The sequence below is a fragment of the Vigna umbellata genome, chromosome 5, assembly GCF_029865625.1.
Source record: "Vigna umbellata cultivar VRB3 chromosome 5, Vumbellata_1.0, whole genome shotgun sequence".
In the NCBI taxonomy this organism is placed as follows: Eukaryota; Viridiplantae; Streptophyta; class Magnoliopsida; order Fabales; family Fabaceae; genus Vigna; species Vigna umbellata.
The window spans coordinates 70,691,417-70,714,357 of record NC_142169.1 but is presented as its reverse complement, the minus strand read 5'-3'; the positions used below and the strand labels follow the sequence as shown (position 1 = coordinate 70,714,357).

General features: G+C 32.7%; 2 protein-coding genes across 3 annotated transcripts; one reads left to right on the top strand and one right to left on the bottom strand.

The window, feature by feature from the left end:
* Positions 1-90: 90 nt before the first annotated feature.
* On the bottom strand, positions 91-7,643 carry LOC124841174 (T-complex protein 11). The gene is made up of 11 exons (XM_047317391.2): positions 7,083-7,643; positions 6,109-6,233; positions 4,885-5,329; positions 4,644-4,759; positions 3,574-4,360; positions 2,775-3,275; positions 2,425-2,613; positions 2,095-2,322; positions 1,212-1,548; positions 916-1,099; positions 91-787 (listed from the first exon to the last, which is right to left on the bottom strand). Exons 1-11 carry the CDS (start codon positions 7,284-7,286, stop codon positions 310-312), a joined length of 3,594 nt encoding a protein of 1,197 aa, XP_047173347.1. The 5' UTR covers positions 7,287-7,643; the 3' UTR covers positions 91-309.
* Positions 7,644-15,205: 7,562 nt separating this feature from the next.
* LOC124841160 (serine hydroxymethyltransferase 7-like) lies at positions 15,206-20,730 on the top strand. Of its 2 annotated transcripts, XR_015786716.1 has the most exons (5): positions 15,206-16,412; positions 17,292-17,697; positions 18,595-18,696; positions 18,806-19,410; positions 19,870-20,730. XR_015786716.1 is itself a non-coding variant. In XM_047317377.2 (4 exons), the coding sequence occupies exons 1-4, from the start codon at positions 15,447-15,449 to the stop codon at positions 19,027-19,029; spliced, it is 1,698 nt and encodes a 565-aa protein (XP_047173333.1). In that variant the 5' UTR covers positions 15,206-15,446; the 3' UTR covers positions 19,030-19,596. The 2 variants fall into 2 exon arrangements, 1 of the variants encoding a protein (XP_047173333.1); XM_047317377.2 differs by lacking the exon at positions 19,870-20,730 and having other exon boundaries at positions 18,806-19,596.
* The last annotated feature ends 2,211 nt before the right edge of the window (positions 20,731-22,941 follow it).

Genomic DNA, 22,941 nt, shown 5'->3' with positions numbered 1-22,941 from the left:
ATTAGTAAAGTAAGCATCTAAAATTTCAGATTTTGATAGCATTACTTGCAGAGAATATTTAAAATTAGTGACAGTAACTGAGAAGATATATATAATAAGTTGAAATTCCAATCATATATTAGCAATTTAATGTTAAAAGATTGAGATAGACACATATGTACATTTCTGTCTGTTACATGAAAAGAATTCTACTACAAACAATGTCACTTCTCTACAGACCTAAGATAAGATACACAGCTTACAACTTTACACACTCCTATGTACAAACGTGTGTAATTATTATTAATAAGAATGTACTAACCCAATATATCACATGTTATCGGCCAAATGTTTATACCATGGCCCATGAACACCAACTGAAATAGTGGATGCTACAATCAAAACAGCAGCAGCTTCCACTACCTTGTCAGTCAGAAAAGCAGACCCCACTTTGGTGAGAGCCATTTCTGCCAATTTCCTCCCACGTGCCCCACTTCCCCCAAGCACAACTCCACGCAAAGCTGAGTAGACAGTATTAGACACCTTCTCAAAAACAGCATCCCCAGCTTGTAGGCTCTTTCCTACCATCCTAGCAGCAACCAATTTTCTCGACTCAGCTTTACCTGCTTCTTCACCCTCAATTTTCGGCAAATTGCAGATTACTTCTACTATATCGTTTATATCAGCATCTTCAACGCGGTCTAGGAGATCCAACAGTTCTGCACCACACTTAGACACTAAGTTTTCCATATCTGCATGCCTAGCAACTGTCTTTTCACTCACCACAATCTGTCTGCGAATAAGAATGCTGCCATTCCCAAAATATAGATAATATTAGTCAAATATATGCACATGGTGAATAACGATTAATATAACACCAGCATAAATTTTACAGTTAAGAGAGTGTGAAGACATCTCAGAACAAATATGTTTTACCTTGTAGAAATCACAATAATCTTCTGAATTTGAGCCTGAACAGACCTCAGCCTTGAGAAGTTAAGAGATAAAGTTTCTGGTAGATCATCTTGAGTCAAACCAGATATTCCACTTACTAATTTTAACAAGCCAAGTCTCACAACCAGATCGACAGGTTCTCCTTTGCATTCTGGCTGTTGACCACCTGATCAAATAACATTCAAGTTGGTATCAAAATAAGTGTTTTCTTCAAGTAGAAAGTATACATCTTTAAAGCCAATTGAAGAATAGAAAATCAAAGTTTTTCAATTTAGAACCTTTAGCATTGGCACCATCAAGTGAAAGGGCCATCGGACTGCCAGTTGTTTTGAGTAAAATATTCCCCCCAGTTCTGAGAGTAGTTGAAGGAAGCAATTCTTGGGATGAATTAGAGGCCAATGCTGCCGAGGATCTCACGTATTCTTCCCATTCCTGTTCTTTGCAATTCCAAACAGATGAAATCCATCTCAGTGTGGAAGGAATAGAGGTACTGGCATCAGAAGGAGATCCATATTTGTTAGCAAAGGCATTCCTGAGGTAGTCCAGACCAGCAGACCCCTTCACCGAAGACTCCATTAACCTTATTCGTGCTTTGCTTATCTCTTTCTTAAGAATCTGTCACAACAATTAATCATGTCACAAATTATAAAACCAACGCAAGACATTAACAGGCTAGAAAATGTCTTATGAATATCTTCAAAATAAATTCCACACTGCAGGATCCAAACTCGGTGTGTTCAAAGGAAAAATGTACCCTAAAAATATGGTTTCAAGCTAACAGAAGATCACAATAATCAAGAACAACGCACAAACAAAGTAACATTGATAGAAAGATTGTGCCTATCTATGGCTAACAAATTGCAACCCATCTCAAGCTATTCAATGCATTGCAGCTACAATTGAAACCAGTATTCAAGTGATTTCAGAGAATATATTACATTAGAAGCATCCAAAATTCCTAATTAATAAAGAAAAAGGAAAAACATGAATGCATTGATCGAGCAAAATTTAATTACTTAACAAAGCAGTGGTACTGAATGCTTTCAGAAAAGCATCTATAATTCATAATTACCGAGCAGAAGAAAAAATTACATATTGACCAAGTAAATTTCAGTTATAAAATTAAGCAAAGTGGGCGAATAAAAGGCTAAGCAAACAGACCTGAATCTGCTGGAAGACAAATTGCAAGCCCTTCACCAAGGCTACAACACATGAGTTGTTTGAACCATCCCTTGATTGACAAATTTCACCCAATTCATGAAATAGTTTCTTGTGTGTAGCTTTCATCATCTCCTCATTGGCTGGAGCTGAGAGCTTCTGCAAACTCGTGAGTGAAAACTCAAGAATTCTCCCAAGATAATCAACATCCAGTTTACCTGATTTCAGCACCTTCATGTATGCAGAAAATGTCAGAAAAGGAGAAAATATTATCAGGCATACGCCAATCATGCATCTAATAGCCATCACAGGCTGCAAAAAGAGAATATATACCTGAGAAAGAATTTCTAAATCAATGGCAGAAAAAACATCCTCCTTCCAGCTTTTTGGAGCCATTTCACAAATTTCATCCCTAACCTCTCCCATGAGTTGCACTATCCGGTCATAATTGGGCTGGTCCCCCTTAACAGATTCCATGATACCATCCCAAAAGGCCTTCTCCATTGCCTGTTTTATTTTCCCCTGGAAGATAAAAGAAAAAATTATATGGGCGAATCAGACTGTAGTTGGTGGGATAATATGAGCAGATCAACATCAAAGGCCTTAGGAAGAGCCTCAAAATATAGCTTCATCCAAAATCAGCCATTAATTCAAAGGTCACATTTATACAAACATGTACTGACCTCAATGCTGTTTTGAGTGTGATCAGGGACATCAAGACCATCAGTAACACTATACTTGTGATCGTGCAGAAATTCATTTACGATAACCTCATTATCTGCCCGTAGCTTTTCAGATGGAGGGTACAGCTTACTGTCTGAACGGATAATGGGAGCAGAGAAGCTAGACTCTCCAGGAGAAGTATTTGTCTCCTTATTAAAGAGGGAGCGAACAACTCGGCTTGTCCTATGATTACTACTCTCATCTGAAATACTTTTTTCACTTGATGGAGTTGGCCTTGCAGTTCTTTGATTACTACCCTCTTCTGGAATACTTCTTTCACTTAATGGAGTTGGGCTTGCAGTCACAGATGAAGTCATTGGAGACCTCACAGGAGTTCCGTCATCCTTCACTCCAAAGTATCTAGATCTTGTTTCAGAGAGTGCAAACTCCATTCGCTGAATACCAGCATCTCCACTAAGGTGCTGCACCTTTTCTCTCAAAAGTTTTTGATCTTCAGAGACCTGCATTAATTGCAGAAAGAAAGATAAGGTCATGCATTGCTGCAACGATAAGAAAGCAGTCAAGGAAATAAAAAACTATGGTTTCAATATAGTCAATGAACATCAGGAAACATTGTTTGAAAAGCGGTAAGCAAATGAAAAATTGTACTCAATAAGAACCAAAATGTGTATCTGTCTATCTTACAGTCTTCAATATACAACAGTTGGTTTTCAAAATCATTAATGTTCCGATAAAAAAATGTTCATCAACAACATATATAATTCACAAAGAAACTAAACTATTGATGTGGAACATTACCTGACGCTGAATAGCTTTCATATCATGACTAAGCTTATCAGCAACAGTTCCTTCTGGAGTTAACTTGCAAGTTTGAATCATAGAAGCTTCAAGCTGGCAAGCTGCTCTTACCAAATCCTCCTCCAGTGATCGAGCATCCTTAACCTTCCATACCACGAAACAATTCAAGTATGAGCACCAAGCTTTATCAAAAGCAGCAAGCTGAGATCTGAAGGTACAGCGCTTCATAGCTGCTGAGACAGACTCTTCGTCAGAATTCTGTACTGGTCCATCTAATACAATCCTTATCAACAACTCAAACATTTGGACAAACTCTTCTGCAGCTTTGGCTAGAGCAATCTCACGTTCTCCCATTCCACTGAAAACTGCATCTGGATGACCCAATATCATATAAGCACAAAGAACAATTCTCACAGGATACCTGGACGACCTAGCCAAGCTATTGTTTGACTCTCTGCCTGAGTCTACTTTCATTGCCCCTCTGCTTCTAACAGGTCTCCTGGGAGTAGCCCTTTTCTTGGGGGAAGCAACTCGTTTAAGAAGGTGATCAATGTCGTCCAAGCTATACAAATTATTGGCAGGAGCAACTGCTGTAGACACTTTGAGACGGCTCTCAAATCGGTCCAGCAAAGTTTTCACAGTCTGAAGGGTAGAAGCTGATTCAATCCGAACAGCAAGCTGTTCAAATGGCATTGACTTAACAGATTTCTCATTAATGCCCAGCACATCATATGCTTTTGTCAAGGTGAACGTTGTTCTCTTTTGCCTCAGGAACCGCCTCCAGCACCTTAAATAAGAAAATAAAGTTAGGAGACCTTTTCCCTATATCAATAGCTAGCAAAAAGTAACTCAAATACATCCTTTACGGCCTCATCCTGATGGAGGAATAAAATTTCAAACACTAAATTCATCCTACATTAAATTTATAGCTTAGTTCAAATCTCCTCCAATCCAAAATGATAACTGTGTAGACAGTGATAAGATTCCAAATATCCACGTCAGAGAGTGAAATTATTAAAGCTTTGTACATGACCAAACATAGATATATCAATATTTAAATGCAAATAAACCTTGCTAGTTTTCTGGAAAGATATTCTGCTTGCTTTGACATTCTATTCCGATTCTCATGGGCATAGCCACGCAGTCTTCCCCTCTGCCTGAGATATTCAGCTCTTTGTCTTCTTGCCTAACCAATATAATTTCAGAGACTTAATAACAAGCGCGTTGATGACCACAACAAATCAACCATCCCCTTACTCTGAAAAGAAAAAGAAAAAGAAAAAGAAGAGGAGCTTCAAGTGAACACCGTACCCTTTGCAATCGATCTTCCAACTCATCCTTCTTTTTCCTCCTCTCAATCTCACGCTGGTGAGATACAGACTTTGCCACATGTATCACCTGCGAGACTCGGGCCTGTGCCCTCTTTTTCTCGGCTTCTAGCAATCCAAGTCGTTTCATTTCAGCAGCAGCTCGCTTTTGGTGAATTGCAGCACGTACACACTCTTTATATTTGCTTTCTCGAGCCATCCTTCTCATCAATGTTTGAGATGACCTTTCTCTAAGAGAAGCCCTTCTTTGCCTAAGAGCCTTGAGGATAAGCATCCGATTAGCCTCTGCCTGCTGAACACGTGACTCAACTTTTGTTCCAAGCTTTACACGTTCATTCTCGTAGCGCATTTCAACTCCATTTTTTGCTGCTTGACGCAATTCATCCAGTCTTGCTAAACGCATTTGGGCCTTAGTCAAGATGTTCAACCTGAGTAAATAATATACAAAAAATAAAGGATGTCAAATAATTTCAAAATAAATCATTAGGGGGCAGTTGATAAGATCATGTTAAATAGTAAAAGGTGGAAGCAAAGTTTCAGAGTTAAGAAATAAACTTGTAGCTATCAATGGAATGGCTACAGCATACGAATTGGATGTTAGATGAAATTATACTAAATATTTAACTTTTTCTGAACTTAAGGAAATATTTTCTAATTAGATTCGCGATTACCAATCAAGATGAAACAGAAAAAATATCAGAATGAAAGATCACAAAATTTAACTGCATAATAATCAAATTTATAAATTATATGAAGTTCCCCGGTAGAAAGATGTAACACAGATAATACAGACTTGATAAACAAATGAAGTAATTAATCTATTCAAATAAGTGTAGTTTATTAAAAACAGAAAAGCAATTCCAACAAGGACACGACACCAATATTACCATTTTATGATTGGAATCCGGTCCATTTATCTAAGGTTATTTTCTCAGAAACAAGTCTTCGTATATATATCAAATATTTTTATGATAAATGAATGATTTTTTCGAGAAAATAAAAAACAAAAAGGTATTTACAAGTGTGAATCACTCCAAATGTTGCTTTTAATGGCTGATGAATGATCAAGAAGGTATTTTTTTAAGCAAAGTGGTTTTACTGCATGAAACAACAAAAACACCCCGGCCGTTGGCAACAAAAACAAACACTTATATAACACGAGCCCATAATAAATACATGTTTCAAGACAAACCTGGGAAAAACTCACCTCTTCTGTTCAGCAGCCTGCAGTTTTGCTTCTAGTCTCTGACCAGGATCATCTTCCTGGGATGAAGATCTTGAGGGGCTTCTTGGCTTTGCACGTGCCTTACTTGAGAGTTTCTCATAGTATTTCTACAACCAAGAGAAGTTCGATAAATAGAGAGAAACTCACACACCAGACAAATGATCTTAAACTAAAAATATTGAAACTCTGGTCAGAGGCAAGAAAAACAGAATAAGAACAGTTAGACAAATAATAAGGAGAGAACAAGAAAAGGAGAATAGGAGGTCAGGGAAGAAACTGTAATTATATTTGGTTTCCCCAAGTGTGAATAAAACACGTATGGGCACTAGATCATTACTCACGAATGAAAATACCATAATATGTTGCATATACTAAAGCATAATTAGGAATCCAATTCATACTAATGACAAGAATTAATAGCTAACAACCCATACCTAGTACTAACCAAAACGAAAGTTATCAGAAAAAAGAGACCCTTTTGAAATTTGAAAAAAAAAGCACCACCATCAAATGAGTGCGAATCAAAATTCGAATAGAAAAGAAGAAGCCTCAAGTATTCTACCTAACACAGAAACAACCTTGAAGATAAAGCAAGAAAACGAAGAAATTTTTTCTACAACAATTAACCAACAGAGCAGTAACAAACGAACCATTTAACTCTTTCCACAATCGATGAATCGAGTAAATAAATAAGCGTTTATACAAACCCAAAATAAAAGTCTTAAATGAGATTAATCTCTACTCACTCACGTTACAAACTAATTAAATTATTAAAATAATAAATAATAATTAGTAACTAATTACACGTGGTTAAAATAAGCAAGGAGCAAAAAATAAAATAAACCATCAAACAAAAAAGTGAAAACCATTTCTAAATTCAATTTCAAGACCCTAAGCTTTCTCACCAACCAAACCAACACACTGTTTCGGAAGGGAAAAATATATAGTAAGGACACCTGTCTGCGAAGATCAGCATCGCGGAGCTTCGCTTCGATTTCCTCCACCGTGCTCGGAGACTTACACTCCGAGCCACGAAGCCGTCGCCGGAGCCTCTTCGGCAACGTCGTCGGCGACGAGAACGATTCCTCATCGCCGACCGGAATTTCCATCACAATTCCGCCGCCGCTTCTTCCATCCGACAACTCCACTCCGGCCGCCATCCTTCAACGACACCACAACGCAGCAGCAACCAATCTCTCCGTACCAGCGCGACGGCGATGAAATTTCAACGACGTCGTACCGTACGAACCACGCAGCACGCAACAGAATCGCAACCACGAAAACAATAATATTAATAATAATTACAAAAATAATTCTAATCAATGATCAGTGATGTGATCGGTTGTATATACAATCAACGAAGGGAAACGGAAAAGTGAATTTCGAAACGATTCAAAAGAGAACCGCCCCCAACGAGTGGACTCAGCTGCGTGAGCTTCGTTTTATTTCTTTTAGTTTCTTAGAGAGATAAAGTGTGTGTGTTTTAGAGAGAGAGAGAGAGAGTTCCTCAGAAATGGCATTGCGAAGCGCGTGTTTGGGTTTATAATGGAATGGGTTTATTTGGCGTGTTCTCGTTTAACACTTAATCCAAGAGGATTAAGAAGGGTATTAGCCACGTCACCATCCCCATCGCAACGGCACTCTCTTTTTCTGTTTCTTTTTTACATTAATGCCCCCGGCCCTACCTTCTTTGACCACATTACCCCTCCGGCCCCATCTCTATCTACTACCTTATCGATTTGACATTTTTTTTTCTTTATTTCTTTTTACTTAAAATCGCATTTACTTTTACTCCAACTTTTGATTTTATTATAAAAAATATAGTTTGAAACACATACAAAATTTTACATTTATTTGATTTCTTTTTAAAATACAAAAATTTACTCTTTATCATTTTATCGAGATTTTGTATTACCTGTCAGGTTAATGAACTGGATAAACAAATAATTAACAATTTTTGGATTGGATAAACAAATAATTAATAACTTTTGGTATGTTAAAATAGTCGTTGAGGTAATAATAAAATATTAACTATTTATTATAATAGGTCAAGTTTAAAGTAAATTTATTTTAATATATAAATATATGTTTGGAGAAAGGTTAGGTAAATATTTATTTTCTGTTAAAAATTAGACTTAAATGCTTAATTCGTTTTCATGTTATTCGGTTTTAAAATTTTTTAAAAAATGAAAACATTGAATTCATGTGTTATGAAAAGTATATGAATAAGGTCCACAGAGAAAGAACAAGTTCAACCAATCATCAAAGAAAAAACTGAACAAGAGAGTGGACAACCGAAGAGAGAAGATAAAAAATACGGTCACATCAACATGGACTTAACGTCATTGCTGTCAACTTAACGGACAGGACCTTATTCGTACATTTTTCATAACATAGGGACTCAATGTCTTCATTTTTAAAACCGGGTATTAAACAAAAATTCACATCTTAACATGAGGACGAAGTAAGCATTTAAGCCTGAATATTATTACGCAAAGTCACTTACGTGAATGTCGGAATGTCTTTGATCGATACCCTTCATCCGACTTAGACAAGGAGAAGAGGGACCGAACAATTACAATTTGGATAAAAGAGGATCATCAGGAGACCATTCAGTCTACGGATAATTTTTGAATGCTTTAAGTGAGTTTAATTTAGTCTCATGTCGTTTAATAAGGTGAGATATTGTTTTTTATTTAAATATGTAGGTATCTTTGTAAAGCTTAAAAAATACACCAAATTCTAATGTAATCGGTTATGTAAGAATTTGTAAACTGAATTATTTTACATTCTTGTCTCTTTTATTTCTGTCTTTTCTTTTTTATGTCTTGTTTTTAATAGTATCTTATATTGTGAGTCATATATAATGTAAAAATGTGTGATTTTATCATTTTTCTTTTGATTAAAAGTGGCAGTTGTATTTCCTTTTCTTTGTTTCACATTTTTTTTAATTAGTAAACTCAAATAAGATAAACTAATACTTGCTTTTCACATTGGGTGTGCTAGAAGGCAAAGTTGGACACGGTTTTAGTATAAAGTTGACACAAAGGCTTCAATTCAAGCAAATGATTGAATCCAACTTCAGTTTCAGGCTAGCTTTGCGCAAACTAGCAACTCAGAAATTGACCAAATCAATATCCATTCTCGAAAGTAATGGACTTAACAGCACCAACCCATGTGACCATCTTGAAAATAAATTACGTTCGTTTTCATTGAATAATTAACTTAATTTAAAATATATATAAGACAAAGTAAAAGTTAAATAAAATTAATTAAAATTACTGTGAGCTTTTTTAGATAAAACTCATTGAATCCGTTCTCCCTACAAAGATAGGATTGTTCGGGACTAATCATGATCCATGCCTTTCCAGTAACCCCACATTAATCATCAACTTTTATACAAATAAAGAAAGAAAAACCAATAATGAGAAATTAAGCTCTGAATATGGGTTAAAATATCCTACCTAACCATATTTATTGTATGTTCTAATGGAACTGGATTAAAAGAAGGTTACAAATTTCGACATATAAAAAAATAACATGTTAATTAATAATTCAACTCACAAGTTGAATTAACTTACAAAGTTATTCATAAATTTTAAATTTTAAATTATATTAAAAATAAAAAATTTAAATGTTATTTTATTTTAAAATGTATTTGAATTATATTGTATTTTTGTAAATTTATATTATATTCAAAGTTTAATATTATTATTTTAGATTGTATTTGAATTAATCTTTATATAGATTTCAATTAAAATAATCTTTAATTTTTTGGATTGAAAAAAAATATAATCGAGTTTACCGACCTGTTTAATTCATTAATCCATAATTAACTATATCAAGTTCAAATTTGTTAAATTCATTGATAAATGAATCAAATTATATTGTTTCATCGAGTTATTATCTCAATTGAACCAAATGACTCTCTTAAAAGTTTAAAATGTTTTTCTTTTATATTTATTTTACTTTATTTTAGTTTTGTTGGTTGTCTATATGACGATGTTACAAAGGTTGATTCTTTTTAGAGTTAATTATGATTTCAAAATTTTAGATAACAATGGTTTTGTTAGCTATTGATCTTAATTACACGTTTTTATTATGGATATATTTTATAGGAAAGTTTTCTTTGAATAATTTTTTCACAATAGTTTACGTGATAATTTATGTTTGATCCGTTTTAAATATACATATCAATTAAACAGTGATACATAATTTATTATTAAAAAATTGTTAAAATATCGGATTGCTATTTTATATGCGTCATGGAAAAACTGTTAATTAGTTTGGAAGTAGCGTATTTTTTGCTTTGGTTCAAAGATAATTCCATTTACAGATTCAAATTAAAAAAAGAATATAAATTTTCTATGGGATATAAAAATAAAATAAAATAGTGTGTGAACATATGTTGCATGTTGCATACGTAAATGAATGTCAATTCTTGTATGTCTGTCACTTCCCATCTTCTGCATTTATAAAACAATTAGAGGCAGGTGCATTTATTGGAACTCGCCACTGTTCTGAGATAATAATTTTAATAAAAGATACATCAACACGTGTTTTATTTTGTATTTGATAATAACAAATTATAACAATATACAGTCTTTTCTCTTATGCTGCACATGTATAGTTTTTCAAACATAATTTTAGAATATCACCATACATGTAAAAATAGTACCTAATACTTTTTTTTTTCTTCTTATCAGGATTTTGAAGCGTGGAATTTTAATTAATGATAAAATTTTAGTGATTTAGAAATTTTTTACATATGTTATTGAGGTTAAAAAATAACGAAGACATGCAAATACTTAATTCAGTGAAAAAAAATGTTTTTTAATAAATATAATAATAAATATGAATCTTATAAAATACTTTTTCTCATAAAATATCAAGTGTATTTATAAAATTAACATTAATCTTAAACTATGTTAAAATATCATATATTTTAAGTTGTTTATATAAAAAAATTTAATAGGTTTTATTAAACCTTGTTTGGATTTGTGGAATTAAGGTTATTTGTCTTTCAAAAATTTTATAGTTAGTCTTATCACTTATTGTGATTATTGTTTGTCTTTTGATTGTCCCATAAAGTTATATAATTTTATGTACAGGTGCTTCAATGTTAAAATCAGCAAAAATTATATAATTTTAACAATTATTATGTATTCAATGTAATAAACCCGTCACATTATTATATTTATAGGTTTGGAATGAGTTTCGAATTATTAAACGGTTATATAATACAATACTTTTTAATTATAAATTGGATTAAATACAAACATGAGATATTTTTTTATGATAAAATATACTTTATAAATAAAGGAATTTCGTAATAATAAAAATAGAAAAAATAAAAAGAAGGAAGAAGGAAAAAATAAAAACATTGAGATTTTATGGGAAAACGATAACAATTATTGGAAAAAAACTAAAGTATATACTATAACAATTATACTAATCATTGTCATTTTGTATGTGATAAAAAAGTATTTTATAATTAATATTGAAAAGTTGTATAGTAGAAGTTGGTTAGGTGATGTTTATTAAGTCTAAAATGACGGCGAGAAAGTAATGAAAATGGGTAATTTGGAAATGTTAAAAACTCCAAAATTGTATTATAGTTAGTTAAATATCATCACAAAGTTTGGATCTCTCTTCATTTAAAATATGTCCAAGAAAAAAATAGTAAAACAATAAAGAAAAATAAATATATTTATATATGAATTTTAAAATAATATAATTTTTATTTTAAGAAAAAATGTAGTCAATGTTATTCAAACAGGCGTAGAAAAATAAAAATACCAACAATTTGTGGAGGAAGAGAACCAAAAGGTGTAGCTGAAAACAACACATCCTTGAAAATGCACTACAGCATGGTCCCCAAAAACAGTAAGGGTAAATATGGGAGTCCAAATTCTTTTAAGGGTAACACCGTAATTCCACTACCCCTTCCTTCAAAGACTCCCTCCATTGCTTCATTCCGGAGGCCATCCAAGAAAAGCGTGACGCTTCCCTCTTACTTTGCCACGTCATCACAAACCTCATCTAATCTCACTCTCGCGAGTACCGAAATCGACCCTACTTCCTCTATTTCGCGTTTACGTGTTGCTCTTCACCCTTCGCGAATGCGCTATCACTTTCCACGATGTTGGACGGCGTGGCACTCACTCAACCATGTGATGCATGGCTTACGGTGGTGCGCTACACAGGGGAACAGTCCTATAGGTAAAGCGTGCGGAGGGACACAAAATACACGTGCGGGAGATGCTGTGGAAAGGATGTGATTTGAACCATAAAAACCGCTGAGTGTGGGACCCACAAATTTAGTGGCATACAGGGCAAGAAATACGAATGTAGACTCGTACGTGTCCACATACTGTATGACATGTTCTAAATATTTTATAGTTTAGTTTGTGTTGTTCATGGTGGACCTCAAATTTTATGCATGATCTATGTTTTCTATTTCAAAATATTTATAATTACCAACAACACTGAATATTGTGTGCTTGGCTGCCAGAGAATGAATGCTGGAGTCAAATTAACATATTCAGTACTCTCTATAAAAAAAAATCTTACATTGCATTAAAAAAAATATATTGCTTCTACCGTATTCAATATTTTCACATCATTTAAAAGTATTGGTCAAACACAGATTAAATATTCTTTTTGTGCATTCTTAATAAATACATATAACAGATAAAAGAAGAAAAATAAATATTTAATTGTGTTTGACTCGACTATAATATTAATTAATGGGTATATAGAGATGACAACGGATCGGATTCGACACGGATAACGGATAGTGTCTATCCGCGACCCAATCCGATAAAAAAAATTCACCTATTATCCACAAAGATGCCTACTTAAAAAATATTCACGAATATTTTAAAATCCACAAATACATTTGGATACAAACAAATATTTAAAAAAATATATTTTTATAAATTATTAAAATAAAATTTAAATCAAATTACAAAAAATATATAAAATATAATACAAATTAAATTTTAATTTTAATTAAATATAACCTTATAAAATATAAATTAATGTTGATTTTAATTAAATTTAACTTAATAAAATATAAATTAAATTTTTATTTTTATTTTTTGTAGGTAGCGGAATATTCATGGATATCCGACCTGTTTATAAACGAGTTTTAAAATACTTGTAATTCGCAGATAGTAAATATTTGTGGATACCAACTATCCGTCGCGGATTTTATCCGCGAATACTTACGGAAACAGATTTTTTTGTCATTCCTAAGAGTATTATTGTAGTTATTCTTGGACGAAAAAACTTAAAATACCAAATGTTTCTTTATCAATTCTATGATAAATTCGATTCTAAATCTGTGGAGTTATACCGTTCTCCGATTGTTGCGTAAATCTCTTTTGAAAATACCTAATAATAAAAAAAAAGAAGGTTATTATTTTGTAAGAGAGTACTAAATGCACTTGAATGCTGGGTTTTATGGATGGGGTAGTTGGTGAGGAAATCTTAAGTGTGTTCCTAGAAAAAATTGTTGTGGTAGGTTAGGTTACATGGTTGAATGATTTTTGCTTACAATGTAATGGGCCTCGGATTGTCCAATTCAACCCATGATTTATAGTTATTCATATATGTTGTCTTTTGCACCCATGTGTCTGCTTTTTTCTTCACTGTCGTGTTTTTATTGCATTCATCTTTATGTGTTTTAACATTTTTTTTTATTGTCACACGTTCTTGTGCATTTTAATTTTAGTTTATGTTTTTGGAATACATGATTATTTATAAAAGGGCTTAAATTTCTTTAATTTGACTTTAACTAAAATTCCAAGAAAATAGTCATGAATTCTTTATAATTTATTATATTTGCACTGCAGTAGTTAGTTATAAAATTTTGATTTGTTTTTTAAGTTAAAATCTTTTAAATTATTGTATTCCAATTTTAAATATATTTCCAACAAATTTACAGTTCCTTTCCATTAACTGGACATCGATTTAGCACAATAAAAAAAATATATTTCAATTTTTATCTAAAAATCTTATATTAATTATTTTCATCTAAAGTATTGTCAGAAACGTGAAATTCTATCATGGTTTTGACCGGTCATCCTTAATAGAAGAGCTACTAGACACTTAAAGTCAAATATATACTTTCAAAATATTATCTATTTTAGTCGATTTTATTGTTAAAAAAACATTTAAAAAATGAGAAAAAAATATTTAAATATTGATTCCTCAACTACAGGAAATCTAATATTAACTACATGAAAAATAAAAATTAAAAAACACATGAAAGAAAAGAAGAAATTAAACGTCACCTCCTTAGCCTATTGGATGTGATAAAAATTACATAAAAACAATATTTTATAATAAATTTAGATATTTTTATATTTAAAAAGAAATATGTGATCGTGGATAAATGGTGGGAATTGTGTTTAGAAAATACAGAAATATTGGTTTTTCTCCTGTGGGCGATTAAGCAAAGCCACAATACAACCAATCCCTACAAGTTTTTGGAGAAATTGACCCTTCCTCGTCAACACTATTTTCATTACTTGATTTAATTCTTATAGTGTCTCTTAACTATGCCAATAAGCTAGGTCATATTTAAAAGTGTGTTTTAATCCAAAACAAACACATTAATTAATAAAGCAAGTTATATTTATTTATTAATAAAAGCCCTCATATGAATTGTGTGTTGTTATCAAATGTAAACATTACTCCAACTAGTTAGGTCAATGTTTTTTTCAAATCAAATTACTTCAATAATTAAACTATCTTTTAATAATGTTAATAAATAGTTTTATTCACTCAAAGGACAAGATAAAATAATTGAATGAATGAAAATTTGTAATTGGATGATAAATAATCCCATAGCAAAGTTAAATTATAATTCCAAAGAAAAAATAGTGGAGATTAATGAGAGATTAGTGCTATTAAAAAATCATAATTACTATTAATCAAGTTGGTGGATTGATTGGAACAAAGAGAGAAGAATCATTGTAAATATTGTTAATTTATGGAATATGATTGTGATTTCCGAAGATTATTATTTTGTTTTTAAAGAGATAGAGATGGGAAAAGAGGGTTTTGTATTCATAAATTCACATTCAGGCCAAAAGAACCAGCGTCCAGATACATTCCCCTTCGTCCTCAGTTCTCAATTCTCAATTCCAAATTCCAGATTAGGGTTAGGGCTTCCAATGACCGTCTGCTCTACCCTTTCTTCACAATCTCTATTCCATCATCGCTTCTGTTTTCTCTGTTGTTGTTGTTGTGGTTCTTAGGGATTATTAGTTACTAAATTTACGTATCTCATTGTTTTACTATCTTCTTCGATGGACCTGTCTCACTCCCAATCCAACCTGTCCCTCGGATTTTCATCCTCTCACGCTTCGCCGCTTCGTCGTTCCGACCCGCCGGTGCCGCTGCAGCTGCTTGAACCGCCGCAGCCGCTGGAGAATGGAAGTTTGGATGTCGAATCGGATGATGACGACGACGACAAAGAAGTGGAAGAGTTTCGAATTCTGGGCCACTCAATGTGCCTGAAGAGGCGAAGGGATTGTGACTCATCGTCCTCCTCCTCCACGAAGAGGGTTTCTGTGGATCCCGATCTCGACGCGCGGAAGGTTGCCGTGCGTGCGTGGGGATGCCAACCGCTTTCAATCGCGGACCCCGACATCCACGAGATAATGGAAAAGGAGAAGAAGAGGCAATTTCGTGGGATTGAACTCATAGCGTCGGAGAATTTCGTTTGCAGGGCTGTGATGGAGGCGTTGGGAAGCCACTTGACGAATAAGTACTCTGAAGGAATGCCCGGTGCGCGATATTACGGTGGTAATCAGTACATCGACGAAATCGAAACTCTCTGTTGCGAACGTGCATTGAACGCGTTCGGTCTCGACCCCAAGTGCTGGGGGGTGAACGTGCAGCCGTATTCGTGCACCTCTGCGAATTTCGCTGTTTACACGGGGCTGTTGTTACCCGGTGATCGTATCATGGGGTTGGATACCCCGTCTGGAGGGAATACTAGTCACGGTTACTATACTCCCAATGGGAAGAAAGTTTCCGGGGCTTCTATTTTCTTTGAGAGCTTGCCTTACAAGGTGAACCCTCAAACGGGTTATATTGATTATGATAAGCTTGAGGAAAGGGCGCTTGATTTTCGCCCCAAGATACTTATATGTGGTGGGAGTTCTTATCCCCGAGAGTGGGATTACGCGAGGTTTAGACACATTGCGGATAAGTGTGGAGCTGTGTTGTTGTGTGACATGGCACAAATTAGTGGCATAATTGCGGCCAAGGTGTGAAATATATTCCTTCTCCTTAAGTAAACCCTTTTTCATGCATATATGTTGCTCGTAGTTGCTTGTGAAAATCTAGTCACACGTTCTTGCTGGTTTTGGACTTCTCGTACTAACTCTCTCTCTCTCTCTCTCTATATGTGTGTGTGTGTGTTTGTATGTTATTCTGCATAAGATTTGATTTGATTTTTACATACATTTATTTTTTTATGTTGCACCAATACAAAGACTTCAGTGAACTTGGTTAAGTTCTTGATTGTCACCCTGGTCAACTAGCTTGCAAGGGCGCGTTTTCCATTTGTTCGAATGCTTGCCAATTTTTTATAAGAGCTGCTGGTGGTTGTTGTCTCTGTATTGTGTGTGGGGGGGGGGGGGGGGGGGGTGTTAGTGTTCTGACCAGTGAGGAAGGTGAGTGAACGAAGTGTTACATAGAGAGTGTAAGTTTTTGGGACATTGTCTCTCAGGAGTGGTGTTATAATAGAGACTTGGGTATCATGAGTTGCCTAAGTCTCACATGGAGTAGTTTGTACGTTGGATCTATAGCGCAACACCTCAATGAATACCACATGCAAGAATATGGAATGTTGAGTAGAGTAGTTAAGTGTGGTTGATTTGAATTAAAGCCGGAACTTTTTATGATTAGTAAAGTATAAGGCATTGCCCAAGGTGTTTATTATTTTTATTGAATTTCATCCGAGCATTGGAATAAAACTTCATGCTTTCTGAATTAAATATCTTTTGAACTTAATTTTTAAGTCATATTCTGCAATTCATGGATAAGGATGGTTTCAGTCCATTATTGTCTCCTAGAAAACATCCAATAGTTGATTAGGTATAAATTTTGAAGTAATGCTAAGTATTGTGATGTTGTATTTTCAGGAATGTGTGAATCCTTTTGATTATTGTGATATTGTTACTTCGACAACTCACAAGAGTCTTCGAGGTCCAAGGGGAGGTATAATATTTTATCGGAAAGGTTCAAAGCCGAGGAAGAGAGGGATTCTTCTAAGTCAGGGTCATGAAAGTGATCAATATGACTTTGAAGAAAAGATAAATTTTGCTGTTTTTCCATCATTGCAAGGGGGCCCGCACAATAACCACATTGCTGCACTTGCTATAGCTTTAAAACAAGTGGCTACTCCTGAGTATAAGGCCTACATGCAGCAGGTGAAGAAGAATGCTCAAGCTTTAGCATGTGCTTTACAGAGAAGGAAATGCCGCTTAGTAACTGGGGGTACAGACAACCATTTAATACTTTGGGATTTAAGGCCCCTGGGATTGACAGGTATTGAATGAGCATGCTGTATTCTTATGATATATTTCTAATTTGCTTATGTATTTAATGCCTGTATCCGTTAGACTCAACTAGTTTGCATGTTGGCTGTATTGCACTGGTTTTTTTTTTTTTTTTTTATTAGATTCTTTGGCGTTTTATGTTTTAAATTTACATTTCTATATGGACATGGATTTTTATAGAAAGAGTAGGAGTTTCCTGAATGGGCTGGCCCTAAAGAGCCTGAGGTGCATACTAGTCTGGAGCAGCTCAGCTGCTTCATTGAGACAGGTGGCCAATGAAAATATTAGTGAAATGTAAAGTCAATTATGATGACAAACTCTTATCTCATGAAAGCAGGTTTACTGCATGGATTAGTCAACACCGTTGGGCTCTAGAAAAACAAAATCAAATTTTGGGTTCAACCATTGATTGCAATTTTTTGTCTTGGTATTTTCCAATATTTTCTTTTGTCTTTCTTGCACCCTTTTTTAATTGGATTATCTATCCATTCGATCCACTTCTATTAAACACCTTCGTGTACGTATTTCTCGCACATTTTGAAATAACCTTGCGTGATTTACATTATATTTTTACGTGCAGAAAAATTTCTCTTTGATACATTTTCCGGACATCTTTTCTTAAATGTTAGCGAAACTACTTGAGCATTCCCATCTTTATTAAATATATCGAACCTCTGTAGGAACTTCACTACCAAACATGCCTTTTTGTTAGAACATCATTGGTGTTATGGTTTTGTGCTAGACTTGTGCTTTGAGTTTGATAGTTATGGCGACCTTTTATGCAAATCCTATTATCCAAGGTTGACAATTAATGTAATTTGTTTCATTTATTTGTTTATATGATAAGAAGTTATAACTCGAAGCATAACCTTTTTGGTGCTTGTAGGTAAATTTTACGAGAAGGTCTGTGAAGCATGTCATATTACATTGAATAAAATTGCTATATTTGGGGACAATGGAACTATAATTCCTGGAGGTGTTAGAGTTGGTGAGTAATAGTCCAATATGCAGAAACCTTTTATTCTTTGCGTGCTTAGAATATTTAATTGGCTGTACTTTCTCACGGGGGAGATTTTTCTGCCGTATTTGTTATTCAGGTACCCCTGCTATGACGTCAAGAGGGTGTCTGGAACCAGATTTTGAGACAATGGCTGATTTTCTCATTAGAGCTGCACATATTGCAAGCATACTGCAGAGGGAGCACGGGAAACTTCAGAAGACAGCATTAAAGGGACTTGAGAGCAATAGAGACGTTGTTGAGCTCCGAGCACGGGTCGAGGTGTTTGCAATTCAGTTTGCTATGCCGGGTTTTGACATTTGAGCATGATGTGGCTTGTAAATTGCCATTGTTGATTATTTATATATGCTACGATTGTGGGTCGTCGAGCCTGCTTTTACAAAAGCACAGCTTGTGCATATATTTTGTGGAGTTCCTCTCCTCTCTGCGTTGTATGCAGTTGTAAGGTTTTGACATGTTGCAGTGAGCTGCAATCTGGTGCAAGACTGTACGTAAGGAACTGCATACATCTGTGGAGGTTTTGTTTGGTGATCAAGTATCTTGTTCCTACCTTGGAGGTGTCACCATCCCAGCTGAATGCATGAAGTTAAAGCTATTATAGGTTTGGAACAGGGGTTCTTGATCAACCAACCTGAGTACAGAGTTCTTCTGGTGAATCTACAGAAAATAATTTCTCTGATAGAGGTTAGACACCTTGAATTCTTTTCGCTGCTGTTTGATGCTTAAAGCAATGTTATTAATCATATTTTTGGCCATCTATAGATTCATTCCCTCTTTTGAGATCATATTTGTATTTATTTTCTTCAATACCTTACCGTGTTATTTGTTAAAATACACAGGGTGACGTGGTAAATATTTCATTGCTTTGTATTTGCAAAATGTATTTTTTTTTTGTCGAAAAGAAAGGTTGATTATTCTTTCTGATAAGTTGGTAATGAAAGATATTTCAGAAGCGCCTGAGTTCATACGCAAGGAATTAAAGCGTTGTGGGTTTAACTGGGACAGTAGAAGGTCCTATATTTATGAAGTTGAATACACTGTGACTTGGATTTTTGTTTTGGTCTGCGTATTTCCTATTTTGTTAGCTACTGTAAATGTTTGGGATTAAACCGCCCCTTTTTCTCATGCTTTTGTGGTTTGCAGATATCTTCTCAAACCATCTAAGTGTGGGTTCGTGCCATCAAACCTTGGGGATTAGGCCATTTATCTCACTTGGTAATGTAAGTCTGCAATGGGTATAATCTTCTTGTTGGTTCAAATTCACCTACCACTTACTAAAACATGGATGGTTTAAAATCACTCTTCAAGCAAATATTATTTTTAATCTAGAATTATAGTAATTAACGCAAATACTAATTTTGTAAAGATGTTTGCATTACAATTGAAGTTATGTAATTTTTGTTGTCATTTTTAATTGGATAATTTTATCTTTAATAAATAAAAATTATTTTATTTAATAAAATAAATAAAATAAATAATTTGAATAATTAGTTTTTATTTTAAAATTTAAATAACTTTATTTTAAGTAACAGTTACATGATTTTTAATGTTATTTTTATGTAAGTAATTTATCAATTTATTAAATAACAAAAAACTTTTATTTTTTAAATAGTTGATACATAATTTTTTAAAATTATTTTTACATAATTATATATATATATATATATATATATATATATTAAATCGTATTTGTTTTTATTTTATTATATTTTGGAAAAATGATACTTTATTTTGAATGTACGATTATTTCAAACACATTCAGTGTCGAACAATAAACTTTTTTACAAATTGTGTTCAAATTAAGCTGTGTTTGTGTAAAATTTAGCAAGGTTATCAATTTCAACCAACTTACCAGTGATTTGTAGGTAGAGGGTAGTGTTGTTTTTCTAAACTAAGGATATAATAGGAGATAGTAAAATAGTTTTATATGGCCACTATTCATAAATAATTGTAAAAGTTAAGAGGGATATGTTTGTGAATAACAAGGGATAGATATTTTGTTTCGCATTGGTTTTTAATTGTTATTGGATTTTCTGTTGATAATGTCTGATTCTTAAACTTCCATCAATGTAGTTTTTTATATTTTCACACCTCAAAACTATTATCATAGCAGAAGTTATCCCAAGTTATAAAATTGGTAATGAATGATGGAAACTAATTTTTCTAATCATTTTGCATCGCTTGATCGGTTTATTTTGAGAATTTTATCTGTGACTAATTTTTTATATTAACTTAAATGACCAATAATACTAATAAAATTTATTATATTTTAATAAAATAACATAATTCTTATAAAAGATTATAATAATCACTCTTCAAATTTTTATTACTAATTAATTTATAAATATTAAATTAAATGTTTTAAAATTTACATTTACACTGGTTTATAAAAAAAATTATACTTTCCTAATAAATTAATTTATTATAAATAAATATGTAAATCTATATAATTAGAAAAAATATTGTTTTCAAAAAACAGGATTCTAACAGTAACCAACTTGCAAAATTAAAAAAAATTAATGGTCCACTCAAGTCAATAACATTCAAAACTGATTATAAAGGAAAAAAAGAACTGTCAACGTTAAATTAAATTCAACACACAAACCTAATTCAATCCAACTCACCTTACATTTTATTTTAGCCTTAAAATTAGTGTTGGATTGAAAAACGTAACTCTAATTTACTTTTTGTCTTTACGGTTTTTTGTTTGACTTTTGATCCTTCATAAATCTCCTTTTTATTTTGTGTTAGTTCTTTTATATTTTTATTTTCTAAAATGTTTTATCTATTTTAAATTATTAACTTTGTGCTAAAAGCAAACGATTTACGCAATACAGACAAAATGATTTTTTTAAAGGAACTGAAACAAAATAATAAGCAACATAACTTTTTTCTTTTACAGGAATAAAAGTGAAGCAAAGAAACTATATTGGAACAAAAATATAATATAACTACAATTCGAAAAACATATTTAAGGCAATATAAGACGTTTGAAATTAGAATCACTATTCAATTAATTCCCGATTACATAAAAAGCATACATACAAAAGTTATTTGTAGATATATATTTGCTTAAAAAATATTAATAAGTAAATATTTGTAGATATATTTAGATATTTAATTTTTTTTTATAAAAGTTTAAAATAAAGTATAAATAAAATTACAAAAAATAAAATAAAATTTAATTTTAATTAAACTTAGCCTAATAAAATATAAATTAATTTTAACTTAATAAAATATAAACTAAATTTTTATTTTTATCTTTTATATACAAATACAGATAATATAATATTCTAACATATTAAAATATCTATTATCTATTACTCACGAATAATAAATACTTACAAATATTAAATATTCCTCATAAATTTGATTCATAAATATTTTTTTGGTATTTCTAAATATAAGTGAGGATGAGATCATAAATTTTGTAAAACAAAAAGCCTTGATGGTGTGATGAGTCATGAAAAGTGATTGTGTCTGCCACTCTGCTTATGCCAAGGTGAAACACAACAAACACTTTTGAATGGAGTGAGTCACAACGGTGTTGCTTATTGTCATCTTTTTCTTCTCAAAGACAAAAACGTGTTTTACTATTTTTTACAAACGAATCAATCTTATGCTTGCAATTGGATGCCACAAGAAGTCTCCTTTTAATCATCTTATTATGCACTTCTTTAATCACAATTACGTCTAAAATTATTTTTGCTTAAACCAAGAATGAATTTTTGCATTATTTTGTTTCATTAAAAGTTGATTTGTTAGCTCAGTTTCCCTCTTTGTCCAGTTGGCAGGCAACATAATCCTGTTTTGTATGTTATAATAATCACTTTTGACTTTATCATACCAAGATCTCCTCTTCTGTTGCTCCACAGATATCAACTACCCTAACCCTATGCACTACACTCACTTCACACCTTTAATCCAACCCTAAATGTTTTTAAAAATATATATTTTTACACATACAAATTTTTTAGATTTTTTTTATTTACAGAAAAAAGATATAAAAATTTATTATTTTATATCCTTGTAACATGTGTTATTCTATTATTATTTTAGTTTTTTCTTTTTGTCAAGAGGTGAACTTTAAACCTAACTGAATCTCATAAAATCAGCTTATAAGATTGAGTTAGGTTTAAAGTTCATTTTTTACAAGGTATCAAAGTGTTTTATGCTTGAGATGTATATCTGGGTGTGGAAGATGTGTGTTGAAAG

Bases quoted from the DNA above. Each gene is read 5' to 3' on its own strand.
- LOC124841174 (XM_047317391.2), bottom strand. From the start codon at position 7,286: ATGGCGGCCGGAGTGGAGTTGTCGGATGGAAGAAGCGGCGGCGGAATT. The intron at 4,760-4,884 runs GTACGGTGTTCA...TATATTGGTTAG, and splicing joins TGGAAGATCGATTGCAAAGG to GCAAGAAGACAAAGAGCTGA. The intron at 4,361-4,643 runs GTTTATTTGCAT...TTCTTATTTAAG, and splicing joins CTTTCCAGAAAACTAGCAAG to GTGCTGGAGGCGGTTCCTGA.
- LOC124841160 (XM_047317377.2), top strand. From the start codon at position 15,447: ATGGACCTGTCTCACTCCCAATCCAACCTGTCCCTCGGATTTTCATCC. The intron at 16,413-17,291 runs GTGTGAAATATA...TTGTATTTTCAG, and splicing joins GTGGCATAATTGCGGCCAAG to GAATGTGTGAATCCTTTTGA. The intron at 18,697-18,805 runs GTGAGTAATAGT...TTTGTTATTCAG, and splicing joins TCCTGGAGGTGTTAGAGTTG to GTACCCCTGCTATGACGTCA.